Source organism: Siphateles boraxobius, unplaced genomic scaffold, assembly GCF_051911475.1.
Source record: "Siphateles boraxobius isolate OS27281-9 unplaced genomic scaffold, OSU_SipBor_1 29, whole genome shotgun sequence".
Taxonomy (NCBI): Eukaryota; Metazoa; Chordata; class Actinopteri; order Cypriniformes; family Leuciscidae; genus Siphateles; species Siphateles boraxobius.
In genome coordinates, this window is record NW_027508908.1 from 20,803,683 (window position 1) to 20,825,155 (window position 21,473).

A 21,473-nucleotide genomic window follows, 5' to 3' on the forward strand; every position below is an offset into this window, starting at 1 on the left:
TTCTGTGCAAAAACTGTCTTATTTACTAATCACCCACAATCCAGTTTAAACAGTCGCTAAATGAGGTAAACTCACACTGAACCATGATTATTGAAGTCACTCTAAAATTTTTCAGCGTAAACATGCTTTTTTTTCATGTATAGTTAGCTCATTATAGATTGTGCCTTATTCACAAACTATCTGCCTGCTGGCAATTAGCATCACACTACTGAAATTGCAAACTCTCACTCTTTTTGACTAAAGAACTTTATTGCATGGACAAAAATAGCTGAACTATTTTGCAAATGTCTTCTTTTGGTTAAAGAGATTCGAATTGACTTTCTCAGACTTCATGCAAAATAACAAGGATTTACATTCATTACAGAAATGATTTTGTACAATGTTTTATTGATCATTGCAGTTGTTCATGTTATGACTGGACATATATTCAGATTCCTGCAGTAGTCAAACGTATTTGGCCAATTTAATGAGCCAATCCAGGAGTCTGGATCACAGGAGTGCAGTACAATCAGAGTAATGTATGCCAGATTACAGTAACCTGCTACATCCACGATAGCATGGTACTCAGAAGAAGTGTGCAAATTGTATCATTTGAGTCATTATTTGAGTAATTCTGGGAATTAACTCTCTAAATTCTCACTTTACTTGAGGATTGCTAATTGTGTGGGTTACATGTGTGTGTGTCTGGTTATTAATAGAGTGCTACCCATAAAAAAGATTTTTTAAATCTGTACTGAATTTATCTGATTTTAGTGGAGAATGTTACATTGAAAGTACTTTTTGGTAGCTGAAAGCATTAACAAATTACCCCCAAATATATAATAAACAAGTACAAGTGGAAAATGGATTGATGAAAACATTCAAGGTAAAGGGGATTTGTAGAGCTTTGAGAATTATGGGAATTTCGAATTCTCTTTAAATCTGCAGCATTCAGTGAACAGATACTACAACCTAATTTCCAGAAGGGTTGGGATATAATCAAGAATCAGTGATTTGATAATTCTCTTGAACCATTATTTAACTGAAAAAAGTACAAATTAAAGATTTCCAATGTTTTCACTGACCAACTAGATTGTATTTTGTGAATAATACATTTTTGGCTGCCAAACACTCCAAAAAAGTTGAGACAGAGGAAAAACAAAAGTGAAAAGATGATAGAATATCCAAGTTAAACTGTTCTGAAACAGTCAACAATAAGCAGGTGAACTAGTAATAGGTGAGGGTCTCATGATCGCAAGTAAAGATGTGTCATGGCTTACCACTTTATGCCAAATTTCCTGAGAGAATTGTCAAACAATTAAAAAAAATTCACAAAGCAAGATTGCAAATAATTTAGGTATTTCGCCACCTACCATACACAATATTGTGAAAAGATTTGTGTCAATGTTTACGCAATACAATTAAGTTGGTCAGTGAATTTTTTTTTTCTTTTGTCTGTTATTAATAGAATTTACAAATGTAATCACATATTCTGCTTTTCTGTAAATGGGGTTGTACTTATGAAGCTGCTTTACATTTAGGATGCTGACTTAAAAGAAAGCTGCCTAGATTAAGGCAGGAGACTACTAGGCAGCTCACCAGTCTTTGTAACAGTCCATTTGTATGTATGAGATTGATGTACTTATACCTGGATGGCCTCCTCCAGTCTGTAGTCCTGAGAGGTCTTAAGGAAGGCGATGACATGCTGAGGACTGAACTGGCACAGTAGATCCACTAAGAGCTCGTGAAGATCTGAGCCCAATCTTAGAATAGTCTGAAGATTTAGACCCTCTCTGGAGCTGTTACAGAAAGAGAAAACCATATATCCACTTGAAAAGAACCTATATTAGAGGACACCATCACAAAACACTTTGAGAAAAAAAGGGATTTTTAATTATCACGTTGCAAAATGGTCATTTATTTCATTCAACAGACTACAACTGTGAGCACACACAGCATGTAAGAGCAGTCTGCTCAAGGCAACGGCTCTCATAAAAACCTTCAACAGTCCTTCAAAGCTAACTTCTGGTTATTGATGTTTAAGTCTACTGGCTTAAATGTGCCGAGAACAAGATCAACAGCCAGACCAAGGACAAACAGACTGTAATGAGGTTAGATGTTACGGGAAGGAGGAGGCAGGAACCGGCGAACATTCAACAATTTTAATAATAAATAATTCAACAAATACAAAAACTAAAAGTAAAGATGGCAGTCCCTCATGGTAGACTGCTGCCACACACAATAAAACAAAACATTAAATAAAATCCAAGCCTGGCCTCTCTCGATCTCCACTGTCGTCGCTCCTCCTTTTATGCTTCCGCTCCTCCGTGAGAGATACGAGACCGGTGCATTGCGCAGGTGGCGCTCATTAGTAATCCATTCTCCCACGGCCCTCTGCCTCGTCCTGCTCGGCACACTGAACTTAAATAAGACTAGAGCATGAACATACTACAGACTACGGTATCCTAAATAGTTGAAACTGTGTAATTACCTAACTCAGTAAGAGAAAAAACTGAGAGAGAACTGAAGAATGAGAAAGATTTTTTGTTGTTGATTATTAAATAAAAGGTGTTGACTGTGCATTTAACATTTAAAATCTGCTCACATTGTGAGCGATTCAAAGATTCTCTGACAAAGTCGTCTTTCCATTACAACTTTGCCCTTGTCAAAGTTGCTCAAATCTTTATTCCCGTCACATCCAACACATTGATTAGGAGAACTGATTGTTTTCTTACTATGTAATCTACCCAGACCTTAAAATGTGGCATTATTAGGAGATGATCAAAGATATTCGCATTGTTAAGAGAAAAGAAGCCCAAAAGTACATAATGCGTCATTTGTGCATCTCCGTCTTGCTCCCTCCCTCCCTCCATTTCTCCTTCTCTCCCTCTCTCCCAATCAAGTTATCATGTAGTGTGGGTTTTCTCAGAGCTCAATCATAGAAAAGCTCTCAAATCAAAGCCCAATCAGCCACCATCAGCTCCTGCTGTATGAGGCATGTGACAGAACACATCCTCATCACATGTGAGATGTACTGTTCTACTCTGGTATGGCCCTGTCTTAAAACTTAAAAAGGCATGTGAGAGTGAAGGATGATGTTTTTGAAGTGTATGAAGCAGTAAAAATCACAAAGAACAAAAATAATGGATTCTGAAAGTACACTGAATCTTACATTAAGTTTCTGGCAGGTGTTTTCTTATCGAAGTGATAGTAAATGCGGTTTGTTTTTTGTAAATAATAGAGCACATTTCTGTAGTATAGATTAAATAGATAGTTCACCAAAAAATTCTAATAATAAATTCTGTAATTGTTCCAAATATGCAAAACTTTCTTTGCTCTGTGGGACATAAGAGAATATATTTTCAAAAATGTTTGTGCCCATACAATACAAGTTAATAGGGTCCAAAACAACATTAGATCCTTCTGACTTTCATTGTAAGGACAAAAAACACTAAGCAATTTTTTTCAAATGATCAAATTCAAATTTTGATCAAATTTGTTTTTGTAGTTGTTCCATGCCAATGTAAATTAAGTGTATATGGCCAATAAAATATATTTTTCCATGTATAATAATACATATGATACATGTTGGTGAATTGCCAATGAATAAAACTGACCAATCATTTACATATTGCCCTATATTTGACTTAACCATTTTTAAGAAGACATATTTCTAAGGCTGTATGTTATAGATGCTTTCTTCAAATTACAATTGGTAGATTATTCGTTTTATCTCAATGTAATTTGGCCTTGCCTAGAGGAAGTAAAACTTCAGTAAAAAATGGCACAGCTTATGCCGTTCTACTGGTAGTGTTACATTTAACGTTTCGGCCAGAGGGTATTGTCAAAGATTAGACATGTTTTATAGTGAAGTGGGTCCCACTTTATATTAAGTGGCTTTAAGTACTATGTACTTACATTGAAATTAATAATTTGATACAATGGACTTATTGTGTACATACATGTTTTTACATTGTACTTATATTTTGAAAATACCTACATGTAATTACAGCTGTAATTAATTTATGTAATTACATTTGTAATTACACAGTTGACTCTTCCCTTACACCTTAACCTATCCTTAAACCTACCCATACCACCACACCAGACCCTAAACTTACCAGAATCACATCTCAATAGCAGCAAAAGTGTTTTACAATACAACCTGAACACAATAAGTACATTGTACTTATTTTTCGATGTAAGTACATAATACTTGAAGCCACTTAATATAAAGTGGGACCGTGAAGTCTGTAGTGTCCCCTTATCATTCCTGTGACTAATTTCATCACTACAAGAGTCACAGAGTGCCTACATAAGGAAATGAGGTCTTTACTTATACAAACTACCCTGAATGAAATCAGCTCTGTTGTCCAAGATGAGACTCTGACAAATTGAGATGGGAGGTTTCTAAGGACGGGTAGATCGTGAGGAGAAACACGCTTTGAGGCCTGGCCTGAGAGGAGACAGCAGTCACATAGGGAGGACACAGTTAACTCAGATTTTTTATCACAGATGAGTTTTGCCCCTGAGGTGCCATATGTCCTATAAAGGTCACCGTGGGTCAGCTACAGCAAAAAAAAAAAGAGAGTTGTAGCTCTGAGGGTCTGCCGTGATGCAGAAATAAGCAAGCATTGATTTTTGTGGCTATCTGAAACTGGTTCACTGCTCATCAGTCCGCACCCAAAAAAACCCATTTGTTCAGGAGCTCTAGGAATGGAGTCGATCCAGTCCGCACCCCACAGAACCTCAAGCTTAATTACACATCAAACTCACTACTCCACCACAGACCCCGGTTATCAGCATGGTTTCATCTCTCAATTTTTCCAATTAAGTAATTTATGTTTGTCTCTTACCCAATTTTCAGTGCCATTAGAGTTTAGAATCAAAAGGAGAATGCAGAAATAAAATACAGTGTAATCAGTCGGACGAACAGTGGCACAGTGCTCATTCAGTAAATGCACAGCTAAACAGAAGTGTTTTTCAGTCTGGATATGAATGTGACTACTGTAGGAGCACATCTGATCTCTTCTGGAAGCTGGTTCCAGCTGCGGCTGGCATAGTAGCTAAAAGCGGACTCGCCATGCTTAGAGTGAACCCTTGGTATTTCTAGCTGATGTGATCCTAATGATCTGAGTGATCTGTTGGGTTTATATTAAGTGAGCATATCTGCAATGTATTGAGGTCCTAGGCCATTTAGTGATTTATATACCAGTAATAATATTTTAAAATCAATCCTATATGTAACTGGCAGCCAGTGTAAAGACCTGAGGACTGGTGTGATGTGTTCATATTTTCTGGTTCTGCTCAGAATCCTAGCAGCAGCGTTCTGTATGAGCCTCAACTGTCTTGTGGTCTTTTTGGGAAGGCCAGTGAGAAGTCCATTACAATAATCCACCCTGCTGGTGATGAAAGCATGCACAAGTTTTTCTAAGTCTTGACTGGAAACAAAGCACTTAATTTTTGCAATATTTTTGAGATGATAGTATGCTGATTTAGTTATTGCTTTGACATGACTACTGAAACTAAGGTCTGACTGCAGAATCACACCGAGATTTCAGACTCCAAACGCAATGACTTCAGTTTTGTCTTCGTTTAACTGAAGAAAGTTTTGGCACAACCAACTGTTTACTTCATCAATGCATTGGCACAGGGAGCCAATGGGGCTGTAATCGTTAGGTGATAGGGCTAAGTAGATCTGTGTGTTGTCTGCATAGCTGTGGTAAGAAATTCGGTTCTTTTTAATTTTTTGGCTCAGTGGGAGCATGTACAAGTCGAATAGGAGTGGCGCAAGAATTGAGCCTTGAGGGACTCCGCATGTCATGGATGTCCACTCAGACTTATGGTCTTCTATACTCAAATAATAACCTCTCCCAACTAAGTGTGACCTGAACCATTTTAGGACTATCCCAGAAAGCCTGACTGTCTGTCAAGAAGTATGTTATGATCGACAGTGTCAAATGCAGCACTGAGGTCAAGTAGTACCAGCACCGATAATTTGCCTGTATCGTTTTTTAAACGAATATCATTTATTATCTTTATGAGCGCTGTCACTGTGCTGTGATGCGGTCGGAAACCAGATTAAAAATTGTATCCATTCGAGCTTAAAAATTTGTTCAGCTGATTGAAGATACCTTTTTCAATGATCTTGCCTATGAAAGGAAGATTTGAGATTGGTCTGTAATTGCTCAATATGTTGCTATCCAGATTGCTCTTTTTCAGGAGGGACTTGACAACTGCAGTTTTAAGGGACTTTGGAAAACTCCAATAGAGAAGTGAGGAATGTACCACTTCTAGATGTGACAGTGCTAGTACCAACAAAGTAAATGGTGTCAATTTAGATTTTATTATGACTTTAAGCAGACTAAATGATTGTAGAAGTCTGGCATTTGTCACCAGAGAGAAAACTGTTGTTTCACCGGAAGATTGAGTAACGAAAATAAATAAATTGAAATAAACATTACAATAACATGTTATTTAGAAAAAAATAATAATACATTCAATTGCTTACAATGCTACAAATAAATGTAGGCATCGTGCAGTTTAAAAAATATATATTCAGCAAAAAAAATCTACATATAAAAATATGGGACATGATCATGTATAATTAACTCTCTAATTTTGGTCGCTTTGGTACTAATATATTGTGTGTAAGGATATATCCTTAATATTGTGGTTCCATGAGTATGGGATAGGTTTATGGGATTTTTACACATTTTATCGTCCACCAGGTGAAAATTACAAGTTGATGACTGAAATTAACTCTTCAAATTAAAACGTATTAATCCGATTTTTCCACCTTTAATTCAATCAGAAAATCTCACAGCAGAATAGATACCACCATTATCTGCCTGTAAATGACAGTTCAGCAGTGAAAAGACAACTGTACTGTCGGTTTGTCCTCCACTCTGTTTTTTACCTACAGGCTGTCAACAGCAGCATGTACAAAACTCACTACAGATACCGATCTCAGGGATTAAAGTGAAAAAATTCTTCTGACTGAATTTTTTTTCTGGCCAAGTCATATTCCTTTAACTTTATTTAAATAGTCGAGACCAATAGCGTTTTAAGGGGAGATGTTGTAAACCCCTTTAATATTGCCAGTTTGCATATTTTAAAAGCTATTTTAATCTATGAAAAAAAATTACTTAGCTTGACAAATACTCAACCATCTACATAACTTTTTAGTGCATGTTTTTATTTATCTTATAAGACCAAACAATGCTAAACTAAATTAATATATAGTTTGTTCGATGGCAAATCGTTTTGGCTGAGGGCAAAGTGAAGTTTCATAACTTTATATATTTAGGCTATTTAACTTTAACTTTGTAGCCTATTAGAGAGCTGACTAATGTTTGACTGAATTGTTTGCTTTATTTCTCATTGCATAGCTTCTTATAGCCTACCTATTAGGCTACTTATAGTTTTATACTGGATATTATTGATCATTAAAACTGACATTTAACAAAAAGAGACAGGGTTGTGTAATGTTATATATTCTAAAATATATATTTTACTATGCATTATCTTCACTGTATGTGTGCATAGTAAAATAAAACGATACAACCCTGTCTCTGTTTGTTAAATGTCAGTTTTAATGATCAATAAGGTTTCATATTTTTGAAATGAAAACAAAAAGAAGCAGGGTTGTGTTTTATATTGCGTGTTGTTATAAATATATGCAGTGAAGATAATCAATGTGCGTTGTCTGAACCACATTTGTGTGGCCATTAATATGTTCATTCATAAATGAAAAGAGGTGTTTTATATACATTTCGTTTCGTTGTTGATGAAAAGAGGCAGAGTTGTATTTTATACCATATTTCGTTTTATTGTTGCCTTAAAATATACATAAAGATATAACCGGAGTAGCCAGAGCGAGCTGAGTGACGCGATCAAGAACGCGCTGTTCCATTTGCAGAATAACCGGACTCGCGTCCTCTCGTCCTCGGGAGTTCCTTCTCCTGACTTTACGTTCACACCGCCGCCGGCGAGAGCGGATAAACTCGCTCTCGCCGCCCTGCCAGCGACGCCGTGGAAAGATTCGTGGACGCTCTGATGCTCTGACGTAGATCGAACGCGTGGTCATTTTTACAACTGTATTTAAAGGGGCCACAAAGCATCAATCATTTCGATCGTTATTTTTGCAGAAAATTGATCGATGGAAAAAACTTAACAATTATAGTGACATGTTTGCTAATGAAATAAACTAATTAAAAGCCATTTGTGTGGTGTGGCTTTTGTGTTCATGGTTAAGTGCTATTATAATTTACATTCCCGCTGAAAAACAAGCGTTCTAGCGCGAAAATATTGCCTATAAATAGTGTTGCGGGCCTTCTTATCAAATTCAAATGATCAACCCCACTCAATATTGCTTGGGAACTAATGTGGTCGGAACCAAAGTTTACAGGACTGTGTTCTCTGGACTCCTCTCAAACGGAGCACTTCTATATTCCGATTGGTTGCTGCCGGTTGCCGCAGAACTGCGTCATTGCTTATTACCAGAAAGTTGACCTGACTTCAACTCTCCTCGCCGCTCTCACCGTCCAAGCCGCGCCGCTCTCGCCGGAGCTCGCCGCCGGCTCTCATTGAAAATGAATGACTTCCGGCCACTTTGACGCTCTCGCCGGCGGCGGTGTGAACGTACAGTGAGTCGAACTTGGCAAGTCTGAACTACCGTGCACGTTTGCGATGATGTAATATGCACGCAAACGCACCAGGGTTCGATAGAATCAAGTTGAGTGTGAAACCAGACCAACGCTGCGGGGGGCGCAGGGAACAAACACGCTCGGATTCGGACCGCAGTGAACCAGCTGTAGCCTGACATGCACTTCTCCAAAACTAGATTAATTGAGTGAACACGGAGCAGTTTTTCTGTGAGCGGGAATTGAAAACCCGGACTGGCCCATAAACGAAGTGATTACAGAATGCTTAGAGTGGAGAGAGGAACGTGCTTTCGCTCCAATCCAGGCTTTATCACATCCCCCTCAGTAGGGTGAATACACCTCGTCTTTCCTTAATTTAAGACCTATTCAAACTAAAATTAAGACATTTATCACACTATTTGAGAAATGAAAGCCTATTTACGGCCTTAAAATTATGAAAAGTGAACTGAAGACATTAAGGACAGACGGGAACCCTGCAATTGACGGAAATCCGTTGTAGCGACGGAGAACTTTAATCCCTGCGATTTTAATCCTTGAGTCCTGTTTGTCACAGGCAGTAGAAGAACGACACAAGCTAAAATGTGGTGGCCGAGCGTAACGGACTCCAGGACAATAAAAAGGGTGAAAAATTAAATGAAATACTAGGTCAAGATAAATGGATGTGTGGCAGAGGTCATTTGAGAAAAGAGATGAAGGAACAATGTTTGAGACGGACACAGATGATGACAGAGATGGCAGTTCATTTTTACAGAGACTCCAGCTGTTCACCAATAAATGCATTTACTTATGCAATAGTGTAGTCGGATAATAGGCAGTCCAGGTGTATTTATCTAAATTTTTTACACTGCAAGGCCTTATGTACAGATCCTATATTTTGAATCGTTACTGCAGGGCACATACACTATATTTGACATCCCTAGTGCTCTGAAAATTTGTGTAAAGAGGTATTTTCAATAAGTATGTTTAAACGCAACACAGAGAGCTGGTATGTAAAAATGAAACAAAACTGCTGAAGAGAGACAGTGTTGGGGAGGGTACTGCTATTATTACCTGGGGTCCAGGAGGCACTTCAGAAACTGGAACACCAAATAGTCATCCTGCAGACACAGAGAGCTCAACATCAAAATATGATTCACTTTCAAACAGATTGCAGTCATGCAGAAGTACAACCCTGGTATCTTTTATCAATATTCTGCCAATATTGGTTATTTGCTTCAAATACTGTAACAGTTAAATGTTACTTATGGTGCTATTCTACTACCCACCATTAGGGGACACTATTGTTCCTTTACGCTAAGTTTAAAAACAGGTAGTGAGTAGAAGAAGAGAGAGCTGTTTGGTAAGAGGAAAGCATGGCTTCCCTCTGGTAACCTTACCTTTACTGATGTCCTGATTGGGAAACATATCGCTTTATACGTATTGCGCAAGTAGCTTACGCTATGGGAACCCCTGTCAAAACACCGTGCGTGCTTAAAACTGTGAGAGACCTCGAGCAGCACACATGTACAGATCTTGAGACCTCTTCGAGAGGGACTTCTCGAAAGGGAACGACTTGGTTACTAACGTAACCTCGGTTCCCTGAGAAGAGGGAACAAGTATAGCGTAACCAGCCGTGCTACTGTGCTTAAGTCAGGGGATCACTTGAGTCGATTTAAACCTGATTTTATGGCAGAAATGGGGGCTAATATAGCTATAAGCCACGCCCATTCTGGCGGTCTCCGACGCGCCTGGGAGCGAAGCGGCCTGATTGTTTCGCGCGCCTGAGCCGCCTCGCCATAGGTTCGTGCAGTTGCCGCAGCACAGCCAATGACTGCGCTAGACGCTCAGCTATGTGCAGCTGCACTGCGTTTTAAAAATTTGGCGTCAATATTCTCAAGAAAAGGAGTTTTCCCACAGCGTAAGCTACTTAACCAATACTCGTTCCCTCTTCTCAGGGAACCAAGGTTACGTTAGTAACCGAGTCGGTATGTAGATCCCTCCTCAAAAGACTTTCAGAACTTTTACTCATAGAAGTATGAGTTTGTTATAATACTACACAAGAGGGGTTAATAGAGTACAGCCAGATGAAGCCAGATATGTGTCTAACAGATTAAATGTTTGAAATTAGATATCATGTACATTAGACATTTTAGAGGCCAAGTATGCACTACAAGAATCCAGAATGTGACCTTTGATATTTTAGCCTCGGTTATCGGCAACAGTTTATACCGATAGTTTTTCTGGGTTGCTGGAGTGGCTGAGAAGGGTCGGCTGTCATTATACAGTACGAGAGCGTCCTCTAGGGACGAAATAAAACACTAAAATAAAAACACGACGCCTCAAGACTGCGCGCTGGGACACTTCAGATACCAGGGGCAGATTAACACATAGGCTAACCTAGGATACAGCCTAGGGGCCCACATGATCAGGGGGCCTCTGTTTAACGGGTTTTCTTTATTTATATTTCCTCTAATATATTGCAAATGTTACTGAAAGGAGGTTTTAATATAACAGGCAATTGACAAGCGAATAGCGTGCATGACGGATTAATGTTACATTACCCTCGATGTCACAATGATTGGGCTTTTCCAATAATGTATTAAATTGTCATTATTATTAGGCTACTTTTATTATTAAAGTAATATTACAATTTATATGCCCCACAATTATTTTATAGTGCATCACCGCATGACCGACGCGCTGTGAGGATAATTAAAGATTAAAGAGTTTAACTTACTCATTGTAAATGTTTAAAAAACAGTTAGGTCTATTATACAATGAATTATAGGCCGATAATTAAAATTATTAATGGCTATAATTTAAATTATTAATGGGGTTCTAAAATCCCTGAGCATAGGGGCCCGTATTGACCTTAAACACCCCCTGATGTCTATAGTACATGTTTTATATCATTATAAAGTAATCCATTTGTTGACTAGATGCAGCATTAGTGGAGAACAGCATTATGTTTGCTGTCGAGGCTGAGAGGACGCTAACATTAGTAGTACCTCAAGCAGTTAAAACAATGTGTGACAAAAACACCAACTAAAATGTTTAATGTCATGATTGTCACCATCTATTTTGCTTTACTTTATATCAAGCTGGTCACTTTTATGCATTCGTTATGCAGCGAAGTTGCATATTTAAAGCTACTGACATGAGAAAGCAAACTTTATGCTTATTTTTAATCGCCACTGCAACACATATTTTGTAAATTTGATTAGATATTAATATGATTAAATATTCAACAAAAAATCACAACATTTATTTAAGAGGTGCATACATTTTTGGTCAAGATCTTGTATTGACAATGCAAGAGTCCAGCACTCTGTAAAGTCTCATCCAGCACATCCCAAAGACTTTCAATGAATTTAAGGTCTGGGCTCAGAGGTCCCAATTCATGTGTGAAAATGATTCATCATGCTCCCTCCCAAACAATCTTTTACTATTAGAGCCTGATGAATCTTGATATTGTCATCCTGGAATATGGCCATGATGTGTCTTCCTACATGGTTGTTTAAAAAATGAAAAGCTACACACTCCATCAATTAGGGTTAGAAGAACTGTTCTTACCCAATTAGGGTTAGAAAAAACCAAACATATAAAATGGCAGGAACATAATAATCACTGCAATAATGATCCAATCATAGACCCTTAAGCATTTGCCTATTTAAATCCAAAAAAGGGACTTTTTTTTGGCCAGGCAGTGTATTACTATTTAAATTTAAAAAGTACAGTACATTTTCATGGTTCAGTACTGTTTTCTTTCTTTTTTTTTTATTAAAGTTCAGTACTGTTTTATGTTTGTTTTAATTCATTGTCCATTTTAAAATTTATTGGTGGATCAATCGGTTATCTGACAGCATGGTCCAAACTTATCGTTATCTGTAAAATCTAATATCGATCGACCAGTAGTACTGTATCTAGACTTACTTTTCAGATTAAAATTAATCCAATCTATCTTTCTCATGTAGCTGGCTTAAATTATGAACTCGAAATGAACTCAATTATGAACTAAGCAGTTAATGCAACTGCTTTATCCAGATTTAAATGAAAAAAAAGAAAGAAAGAAAGAAAGAAAGAAAAAAAAAAGAAAGAAAGTAAGAAAGAAATGGTGTTAAAACAACCACCAATCCTTCCTTTATGTACTTTGATGACAAGAACAAACTCTCACACTGCAATTTGAAGGGTTGTCACGATACCAACATTCCAGTAGTTGGTATGAATACAAAACACTTTTGGAACTATTTTACTATTTTATTTAACTATTTGAAAATAAAAATATGAATTAAAATAAATTAGTTTCTAATTTAAGGTGATTATAATTATAAGTAAACGTTGTTTCTAAAAAAGAGTGGAAGTGGGGGGAAAATAAAATAAAGTAAAGGGCAAATAAACTTTCAGACATTACATAGAACAAGTGGCAGGTCTATAAGTTTTCATTTAATTAATTCACATCTATTTTGACATTCAGTACCAGATTGTTTTGTATGCTAACGCCATGGCTATATCACCATCAATCATTGCAGTTTTGGAATCAATCACACAATTAAATAAATTTGAAAATCCAGAAACGTTGCAGTGTAGTGAGCAGCATGGAAAACAAAACTTTTATTCAAATTATATGGTTATAAAGAAAATCTAGCAAAGAGCGCTCCCTTTATAATCACTGAAGCTATCAATTCAGTGCCTGCATACTGAGATCTACACTCCTGCAAAAAAAAAAAAAAAAAATAATAATAATAATAATAATAATAATAATAATAATAAAAAGATATAAAATGGTTAACCCTGAGCATGTCATGGGTCTGGCCTATGAGAGTAAAAATCTGTTCAGTTTGACCAATATTATTCTTGTCCTCATCATCATCATCATCACTTTACAAAATGCTCCATACTTAAATGAACTACAAATCATTAAAACAGTATTAATGTTATTCTCACACTAGTCTTTGACTGTGAAAAAAAACCTTCAAACTTGTTTATTTTCCCCTCATTCCCCTTGTATCTTCTTCTTATCGGCACATATGTTTGCACAAGCAGGCTTTTCAATTAGCACCTTCCTGACAGTGTGCGAAAGATAACGCAAACCCAATTACACACAGCACTGCAGATAGAGCCTAATCCATTTACTGAAACGCACACACGTGGTACCTCAGGGGGGCCTCTTCCCTCTAACAGACATTCACTGACACTATCTTAAGATGAGTGAATAGGAGAAGAGACAATGCACAAACACATTAACACACACCAAAGGGGAATCAAAAACATAATACAACACTGACAGGCTCCTTTAGAAGTGCTTTTCTTAACAGTCCAGTCTGTCGAAAAATAGATTGTGTGTGTGTGCGCAACAGAGTGCATTTAAGTTTCTCTGTATTTTTCAGCGAATGTAATAATTGTTCTGATGTCATGTAACTGAATGTAATGTAGAATGCCATCAGAAAACAGTATAGGGCGGATTTGAACCTTCATTTCAACGTGTCTGGAACATGTGCTAACGGGATAGTGGAGCTTTTTAACACTCCCATGAAGCCAAGGTCATGTTGCATACCTGCAGAGATGTGATGATGGACTGCACCTCATCCGCAAAGTGCACCGCCACCAGCTCAGCTGTCTTAGCCGAGTTTAAGCTGACCAAATCCTACAACAGAAAAACAATGAGAAGAACTGATGAGATTTAAAAAAAAAAAAAAAAAATCAGGTTTCACCAACGTATCAGGTTTCAAATATAGCAAATATAAAAAGCATTTTTATAAACTCTTTTTTTATTACAAATGTCATTGGCAATAATAATAATTTCTTATTTTTATTTTTGTTGTTGCTTTAACCCTGCAAAGCCTGACATATTAAATAATTGTGCAAATTATTTTCTATTATTTGAAAAGGAACAGTTGAACATTTAGACAAAAAAAAAAAAAAGTGCTGCTTCTGCCGCTGTTTCTGGTTCAAAAGTGGCTTGACCTGGGGAATGCGGCACCTGTAGCCCATTTCCTGCACACGCCCGTGCACAGTGGCTCTGGATGTTTCTACTCCAGACTCAGTCCACTGCTTCCGCAGGTCCCCCAAGGTCTGGAATCGGTCTAGTTTAATTTTTATCATTACATTATGGAAAATAATGAACTTTATCACAATATGCTAATTTTTTTGAAGGACCTGTACACTGTTCGTTCATTGGCCAGAGGAGAACTGGCCCCAGACTGAGCCTGGTTTCTTTTTTCTTTTTCTCCATTCTGTCACCTGATGGAGTTTCGGTTCCATTTTCGGTTCCATGCCACTGTCGCCTTTAGCTTTTGGCTTGCTTAGTTGGGGACACTTAATATTCAATAATAATATTGATCTGCCTGCATTGACACCATTATATGAGAACTGAACTGAGCTGGACAATGACATCACGGTTTTCTCCAGAGCGGCTATATACATATATATAAAAAATGAACTAAATGATTAACGTTTTTATAACAAAAATAAACCATCACTGAATTTACGTAAGCTGGACTATGACTCTATTTTCTTGTAGAAACAAACTTTGTTGCATTATTTTCGAGTTATCTCTGTAAAGGGCAATATGAATAAAGGGTGATTTGACAATACAATTATGAGAGATGACCAAATAAAAAGCCTCAAAAGCCTGTTGTATCATATCTGATTCTCACATTTTAACATGATTTTTCTAAAACATGATGTATGGATCATTAGGTGAACCTAATTTGCTTCAGTCAGGTAAGTGTTTATCTTGAAATATATTACTAACAATATAACATCTATACTTACAGTTTACAGAATTATACTAAAAGGCCTTTTACTTACTATAAAAGTATAAATTATCAATCAGAAGGCATGTTGAAATTTGTGTACCGCCGGTCTCTCAGCAAAGTTTTGAACATTTAGGTAATGTACAGGCCTGTATCAAATATGATACCGTAGGCTCGAACTGACAAGGACTCCACAAGTTTGAACAAAATGATGATCATTGTAGTCCAGCATGTTCAAAGAGTATCTTTTGTGCTTCAATTGAAGCAACAACATAATTTCTGCAAATAAGCTGACATGTTCAGTCACAATTTTGCAAATCATCATTTTCATTTATCCTTTATTTTATGTTTCATGTTTCTAAAAAACAAATTTATTTCAAAGATTGAAGCCAGATTTTCAATGTGGACTCAACCGAAAGACTGTCAAACGACGTGGTGGCATCAACTGATTTTAGTGTTCTCAATTTGAACAATCAGAATCAGAGGAAGTAATTTGGACAAAGACCATTGACTGAACAAGATGAGAGAGAGCAGGGCCTGATGAGGCTTAAAATTAGCTTACTGATGCCTGAGCTCTCTCTACCTGGAGTGTGCAAGAGGAAGAATTATTTGAAGCCTTGTTTGACTCACCTTGATGTGTTGAAGGGCTTTGACCCACACCAAATGTTTCTCCTCTGAGCTGTAGCCTGGCATGGACAGAATGTTATGGATGTAGTTGAAGAGCTCTTCCTGGAGTTAGAGATAAAGATTAAGTAAAGGAATAACAGGAATGACAGGAAAGAAAAGAGTGAAAACGGAGCGATTGAGGTCGAGTACCTTTCTCAAAGAGTCTTTCAGGTAGCAGTCGACTATTTTGTCGTAAAGGTGCTTTTTTTCATACATAAACTCACAGATTTGATAACTGAAAGAGAGAACAAAAAGAGAGACAACAATAGAAAGGTTTGATCTTCAGTATAAAGATCACAATTTCAATGTCTTCACCTTGAGGAAATCAATATGATACATTCAACTGCATTCATTATCATTTATTTATTATGATTTAACTGCAACCTCGTGGCTTTTGAAGTCTAGATTAGAGTGGATTACATACGCTTACTGAAACTAATTTTCCTGGTAGTAATTTCCATGTGACTATTTTTAGGCCAATTAACTTTTTTTCTTTTTGCATTGAGACATTTCAACACAATTAACCACATTTTTCCCCTCATTTTCCTTAAAGGTGATTATCATTACATTCTCATTACTTTACTTTAATGCAAGAAAAATTTTTTAAATCAGCATTAAGTCTGTGCAACAAATACTTTCATGATATACCGGTGCACTACTGTTCAAAAGTTTAGGATTAGTAAGATATTTTCACGCTTTTTTTTTTAAGAAACAGTATTTATTTGGTCAAAATACAGTAAAACAGTAATATTGTGAACTATTATTACAATTTAAAAATCACAGTTTCTTATTGTTAGCAATTAAGAAAACAGCTAAATATTTTTGTGGATATGGTGATAATTTTTCAGGATTCTTTGATGAATACATTAAGCTCAATAGAACATTTATTTGAATTGTTTTTGTTTTTGTAACCAATGTAATATGCTTAAATAGTCTTTTAATTAATGCTTAAAAATAAATATATATATATATATATATATATATATATATATATATAAATATAATTTCTAATTTCTTTCTTTTGATTTCAGGGTGAAATATGATCTGGACATAGTCTTAGTCTGGACATAGTCTCACCCATGTGCACTTAATTTATTCTGGCAAGAAAATATATAACTAACATTTATGTATCTGTAACAGAAATGTTCTATTACAGTAACCTAATTAAGGTGCATATTAGTGAGTTGACTCTATGAGGTAAATTTAATTAATCAACCACATTTCCATAGAATATGGAAATATATGTCACCTTGAAACATATGCAGGACCCTTAAAAATTATGATTTGTTTTGATGCTATGAATGGCTTGTTTATGTTGTACTTTAGAAGATGGATCAAATCCTCATCATTCAAAAAATAAAGGGGGGGCAAACTCATTTTGACTATGAAGTCGAAACACTTCAGCTGTTTATTTGTTTGGTGGATGAATCTAAACTGTTTTGCTTTCTGATTGGATGGTATCTTACAACTCTGCCTTCTCTGCGAGCTCAAGGAGACGGCCTTCATCAAACTGGACCACGCCACCGACCTGCAGCAGCTCCAGCAGAACCTGACACAACCAAAATCAACACATCATGTGAAGATCAATCAATCTTTTAACTAATCTTGAGTCAAATTAAGCAGCGTTTTAAGACGGGTTTTGTGTTTATACCTGCTGTCTTTCTGTATGTCTGGAGTCATCATCTGGACTACATAGAAACTCTAGAACCTGCAAAAGATAATGAGCAACGGATAAAAGACACTTCGGCAAAACATCTTCCCATGTAGGAACGGTAGAATAATACTGAAATCCCAAGTGTCAACTTTCCTGACAGTAGCTGAAATACTTCCAGACTGATTTTAAATTGATGTGATTAATTTAGATCAGGCCTCAGTGCAGGGTGCAAAATCATGAAATATTTAACGTGCAGAAAAACAAGCATACCGCTTCTAATGTGGGTGAGCTATTTTTACAGAAGTTGCTAATTTTAATATCCAAAACTAACACCTTCTTAGAAATCTTTTGATGTTACCATTACAGCTCTGATCAAACATTTAAAAAAGCCAGAATACTGTAGATGGAAAAGGTGAGGGACTAAAAAAATGGACTATGAAAAAAAGCATACAGACACTTCACCTGGTCAAACAGCTTCCGGTTAACAAAGAGGGTATTATCTGCTTTGGCAAGTTGTCGAGCCAAGAAGGTGAAAAGACAGCCGACCTGAGATGGGGTGAAGTCGGAATTGTCCACCATAACCTGGAAAGTGTGCACACACACAGGGAATTTGTTAGCGTGTGTTTATAGACACTGCAAACATGTTTTTTCTTAAGTTGTAAATAAAACAAAGATTATTTGATATTATTTGATAATTTTTTGCAAGAAAACACTATTGCAGTCGTTCTACTTCAAAGTAGGGATGCTCCATCGATCAGCTAGAGATCGAAATCAGCCGATAATCACATTTTATAACTCGATCGGTACTCACTAAACTTGGCCGATCTCACAAACCGATCACAATTTGATGACGTCAAAACAGTAGGCGATGTTGACGCCATCTTCGCATGTAGTGAACGCGCCTTGCACACTTCATATGGATTAGCCTACATAAACAGAGAGTAGGCTACCCCATTTCTTATCGATTTGAATTGTTGTTTTTTTCAAGCTTTGCGGGCGCCTCCGTGTGCTATTATATTGTCTGCGATATTTCGCTTCTTATTTATTAAATCCAGCCAATTGGTTGATGAAACATTGATTGAAATTAAGATACAATTTTTACGAAACGAAATTCACTTTAAAGAATGGCTTTCTACAAAACAAAACTTAATTAAGTGGTCAAAATCATATCTGATCCACTCCAAATGTCTCCTGATATATTGGGCATCTTATGATCCTATCTTACCTTATCTCACGCGGTTCCTTTTTCATAATCAACATTGATGAAATTTAAAAAAGAACATTATATAATATAAAACAAATATGAAATGTATATTTATGTTTTTAAGTTATATTTAAAGTCAGACCACTCCGCTTTTCTCGTGTGTGGCCTATACATGCATGTGTGTGTGTGCATATGGGGGAGGGATGCGATTTTCAAATAATAATCGAATAATACTCAGCCATCTTCGAATATTATTTGTACTTGAAATCCCCATCCCTTCTAATGAGTATCATCAAACTACTCCAATTTGTTATTTTAGGAGTTTAAATGATTTATTTATTTATTTTTTGCTCAGACTTGTATTGGACAAGGTTTAAGTTACATCAGACTTCTCTATTTTAGGTGATTTTAATGTTAATGTTGTCCTCCAAAGTTTACTATTGGACAATGTTTAATTAAACCTTGTGGGCTGCATCAGACTGCTCCATTTTGTTTGTATTTATATTTGTCTTATATTAAGTATATTAAGCATTGGTATCGGCCGATCACCATGACAAGAAATCGGCTATCGGTATCGGCTGCAAAAATCCTGATCGGAGCATCCCTACTTCAAAGTCATATTTAATTCAATGTGTCTTGTCCAATGGAAGTTTTTCCATCGCATTTCAGAAGATTTTACTCAAGGAAGGAGATTAAACCACAGTATGTGGTACAGTTTTTAATTATTAAGCCATTTAGTAACATACAAAGCGAATTCCAGGAGTTTTTAACTTTCTTGTAATTAAGTCATGATGCAGGATCTTTTTATCGAGTTATTGATAATGTTCGTGTGGTCTCCTGAATGTTAACAGGATTTTGGATAACGTCTGTAATTTTAGTTCTGTTTTATTATGACATTGATAACCGAGTTAAACAATTAATACAGCTAACCTAGTTGAGTTTACATCCTAACAAACTGATTTGCTAGCTAATGCAGTCCTTAGCAAACTACATCTGTGTTTGGCTTGTAAGTATATTATTTTACATTTTAACATGACAGACGATTAATGCAAGCGCTAGAACTGCTTTATTTTTTTACGAATTGGTAATTTATTTACTATTCAGACATTGAATATAAATAATTTAGTAAAATGTTGTCTGTTGGTGTTATTGCCTTATGTTCAGATATTTTTACTGAACACATAATAAGTATTAATACTTCACAAATGAATTAGAGTAAAGTAAAACAAAAATAGTAAGCAGTCAGGAGTTTTAATAAAAAAGATTGTAGCAATTAGAACTTTACTTGGGAATTTCTAATTAAAGCCATCAAGAATTGTGTGTAGCCTTACTTGAAAACATGCTTGTAAATGCTACTTCGATTTTTTTTTCAGAGTAGTATTATCTTTCTTCAAAAACATAAACCCAGGCTTTCTATAAATCACTCACTCAAGTTTGGAATCTTAGAGAAATTTAATCCAAGCAGAACTTGTAATAGAGAGCTTTTTTAATCTGTGTAATTCATGTAAAATGTAAAATGGTTTCAAAAATGGTAAAAAGTTTGAAAAAGACGAGCATTAAGTTTTGCTGAATTTTTGGCAGAGTTATGAGAGATTCAGTTGGGGCCTGGTCTCTGTCTATTATGAATGAAAAAATGATTACAGATGGAGAGAGAGAAACGGAGAGAGAAGAAGCAGAGAGAGAGAGAGAGATGACTGATGATGATTTGAGTTGTTGAGGACTCTTGAATGAGCTGTGATGAGGAAAGGGAGGAAGACTGCAGGACTGAGCCGGTTCTCCAGCAGATAAAATGATCCCATTCACATGATTTACATTCCAATGACTAAAGCTTTTTACACAAATAGAGGGAAAGTGTGTGTGTGTGTCTGTGTGTGTCTGTGTGTGTGTGTGTGTCTGTGTGTGTGTGTGTGTGTGTGTGTCTGTGTCTGTGTGTGTGTGTGTGTGTGGCCTGGTAAACCCTACATTATGGGGACAAAATGTCCCCATAAGGATGGCAATATCTGAAATCCTTGTTCGTGTGGGGACATTTTTTGGTCCCCATGAGGAAAACAGCTTATAAATCATACTAAGTGATGTTTTTTGAAAATGTAAAAATGCAGAAAGTTTTCTGTGATGGATAGGTTTAGGGGTAGGGTTAGTGTAAGAGAATAGAATATACAGTTTGTACAGTATAAAAATCATTATGTCTATGGAAAGTCCCCATAAAATATGGAAACACTACGTGTGTGTGTGTGTGTGTGTGTGTGTGTGTGTGTGTGTGTGTGTGTGTGTGTGTGTGTGTCTGTGTGTGTGTGTGTGTGTGTGTGTCTGTGTGTGTCTGTGTCTGTGTGTGTGTGTGTGTGTGTGTTTGTGTGTGTGTGTGTGTGTGTGTGTGAGACAAAGAGGGGCAAAAAACAAAGAGTGTGAAATATGTTTCAGTCACCTTCAGTAAAATGTCCACAATCCTTTGCTGATACTCCAGAGCCTGTTTGTCATTCTTGAAGTCCTCAAATGTCTGTGAAGCAAGGATATATTAACATTCAGATCTGAAAGGGCAAATTAACTACAGTACACCCTGACTAGAACATAAC

At 36.5% G+C, this 21,473-nt stretch overlaps 1 protein-coding gene across 1 annotated transcript in view; it reads right to left on the reverse strand.

Annotated features, from left to right (window-relative positions):
- Window positions 1-21,473, reverse strand: part of vps8 (VPS8 subunit of CORVET complex) — a 138,627-nt gene that overhangs the window by 61,052 nt on the left and 56,102 nt on the right. Inside the window, exons 27-35 of the mRNA XM_077246890.1 lie at window positions 21,326-21,397; window positions 18,162-18,281; window positions 17,697-17,753; window positions 17,512-17,594; window positions 16,196-16,280; window positions 16,010-16,108; window positions 14,179-14,268; window positions 9,696-9,742; window positions 1,628-1,778 (exon numbers count right to left, since the gene is read on the reverse strand). Coding sequence (XP_077103005.1) covers window positions 1,628-1,778; window positions 9,696-9,742; window positions 14,179-14,268; window positions 16,010-16,108; window positions 16,196-16,280; window positions 17,512-17,594; window positions 17,697-17,753; window positions 18,162-18,281; window positions 21,326-21,397 — 804 coding nt within the window. The remainder of the gene's footprint in view (window positions 1-1,627; window positions 1,779-9,695; window positions 9,743-14,178; window positions 14,269-16,009; window positions 16,109-16,195; window positions 16,281-17,511; window positions 17,595-17,696; window positions 17,754-18,161; window positions 18,282-21,325; window positions 21,398-21,473) is intronic.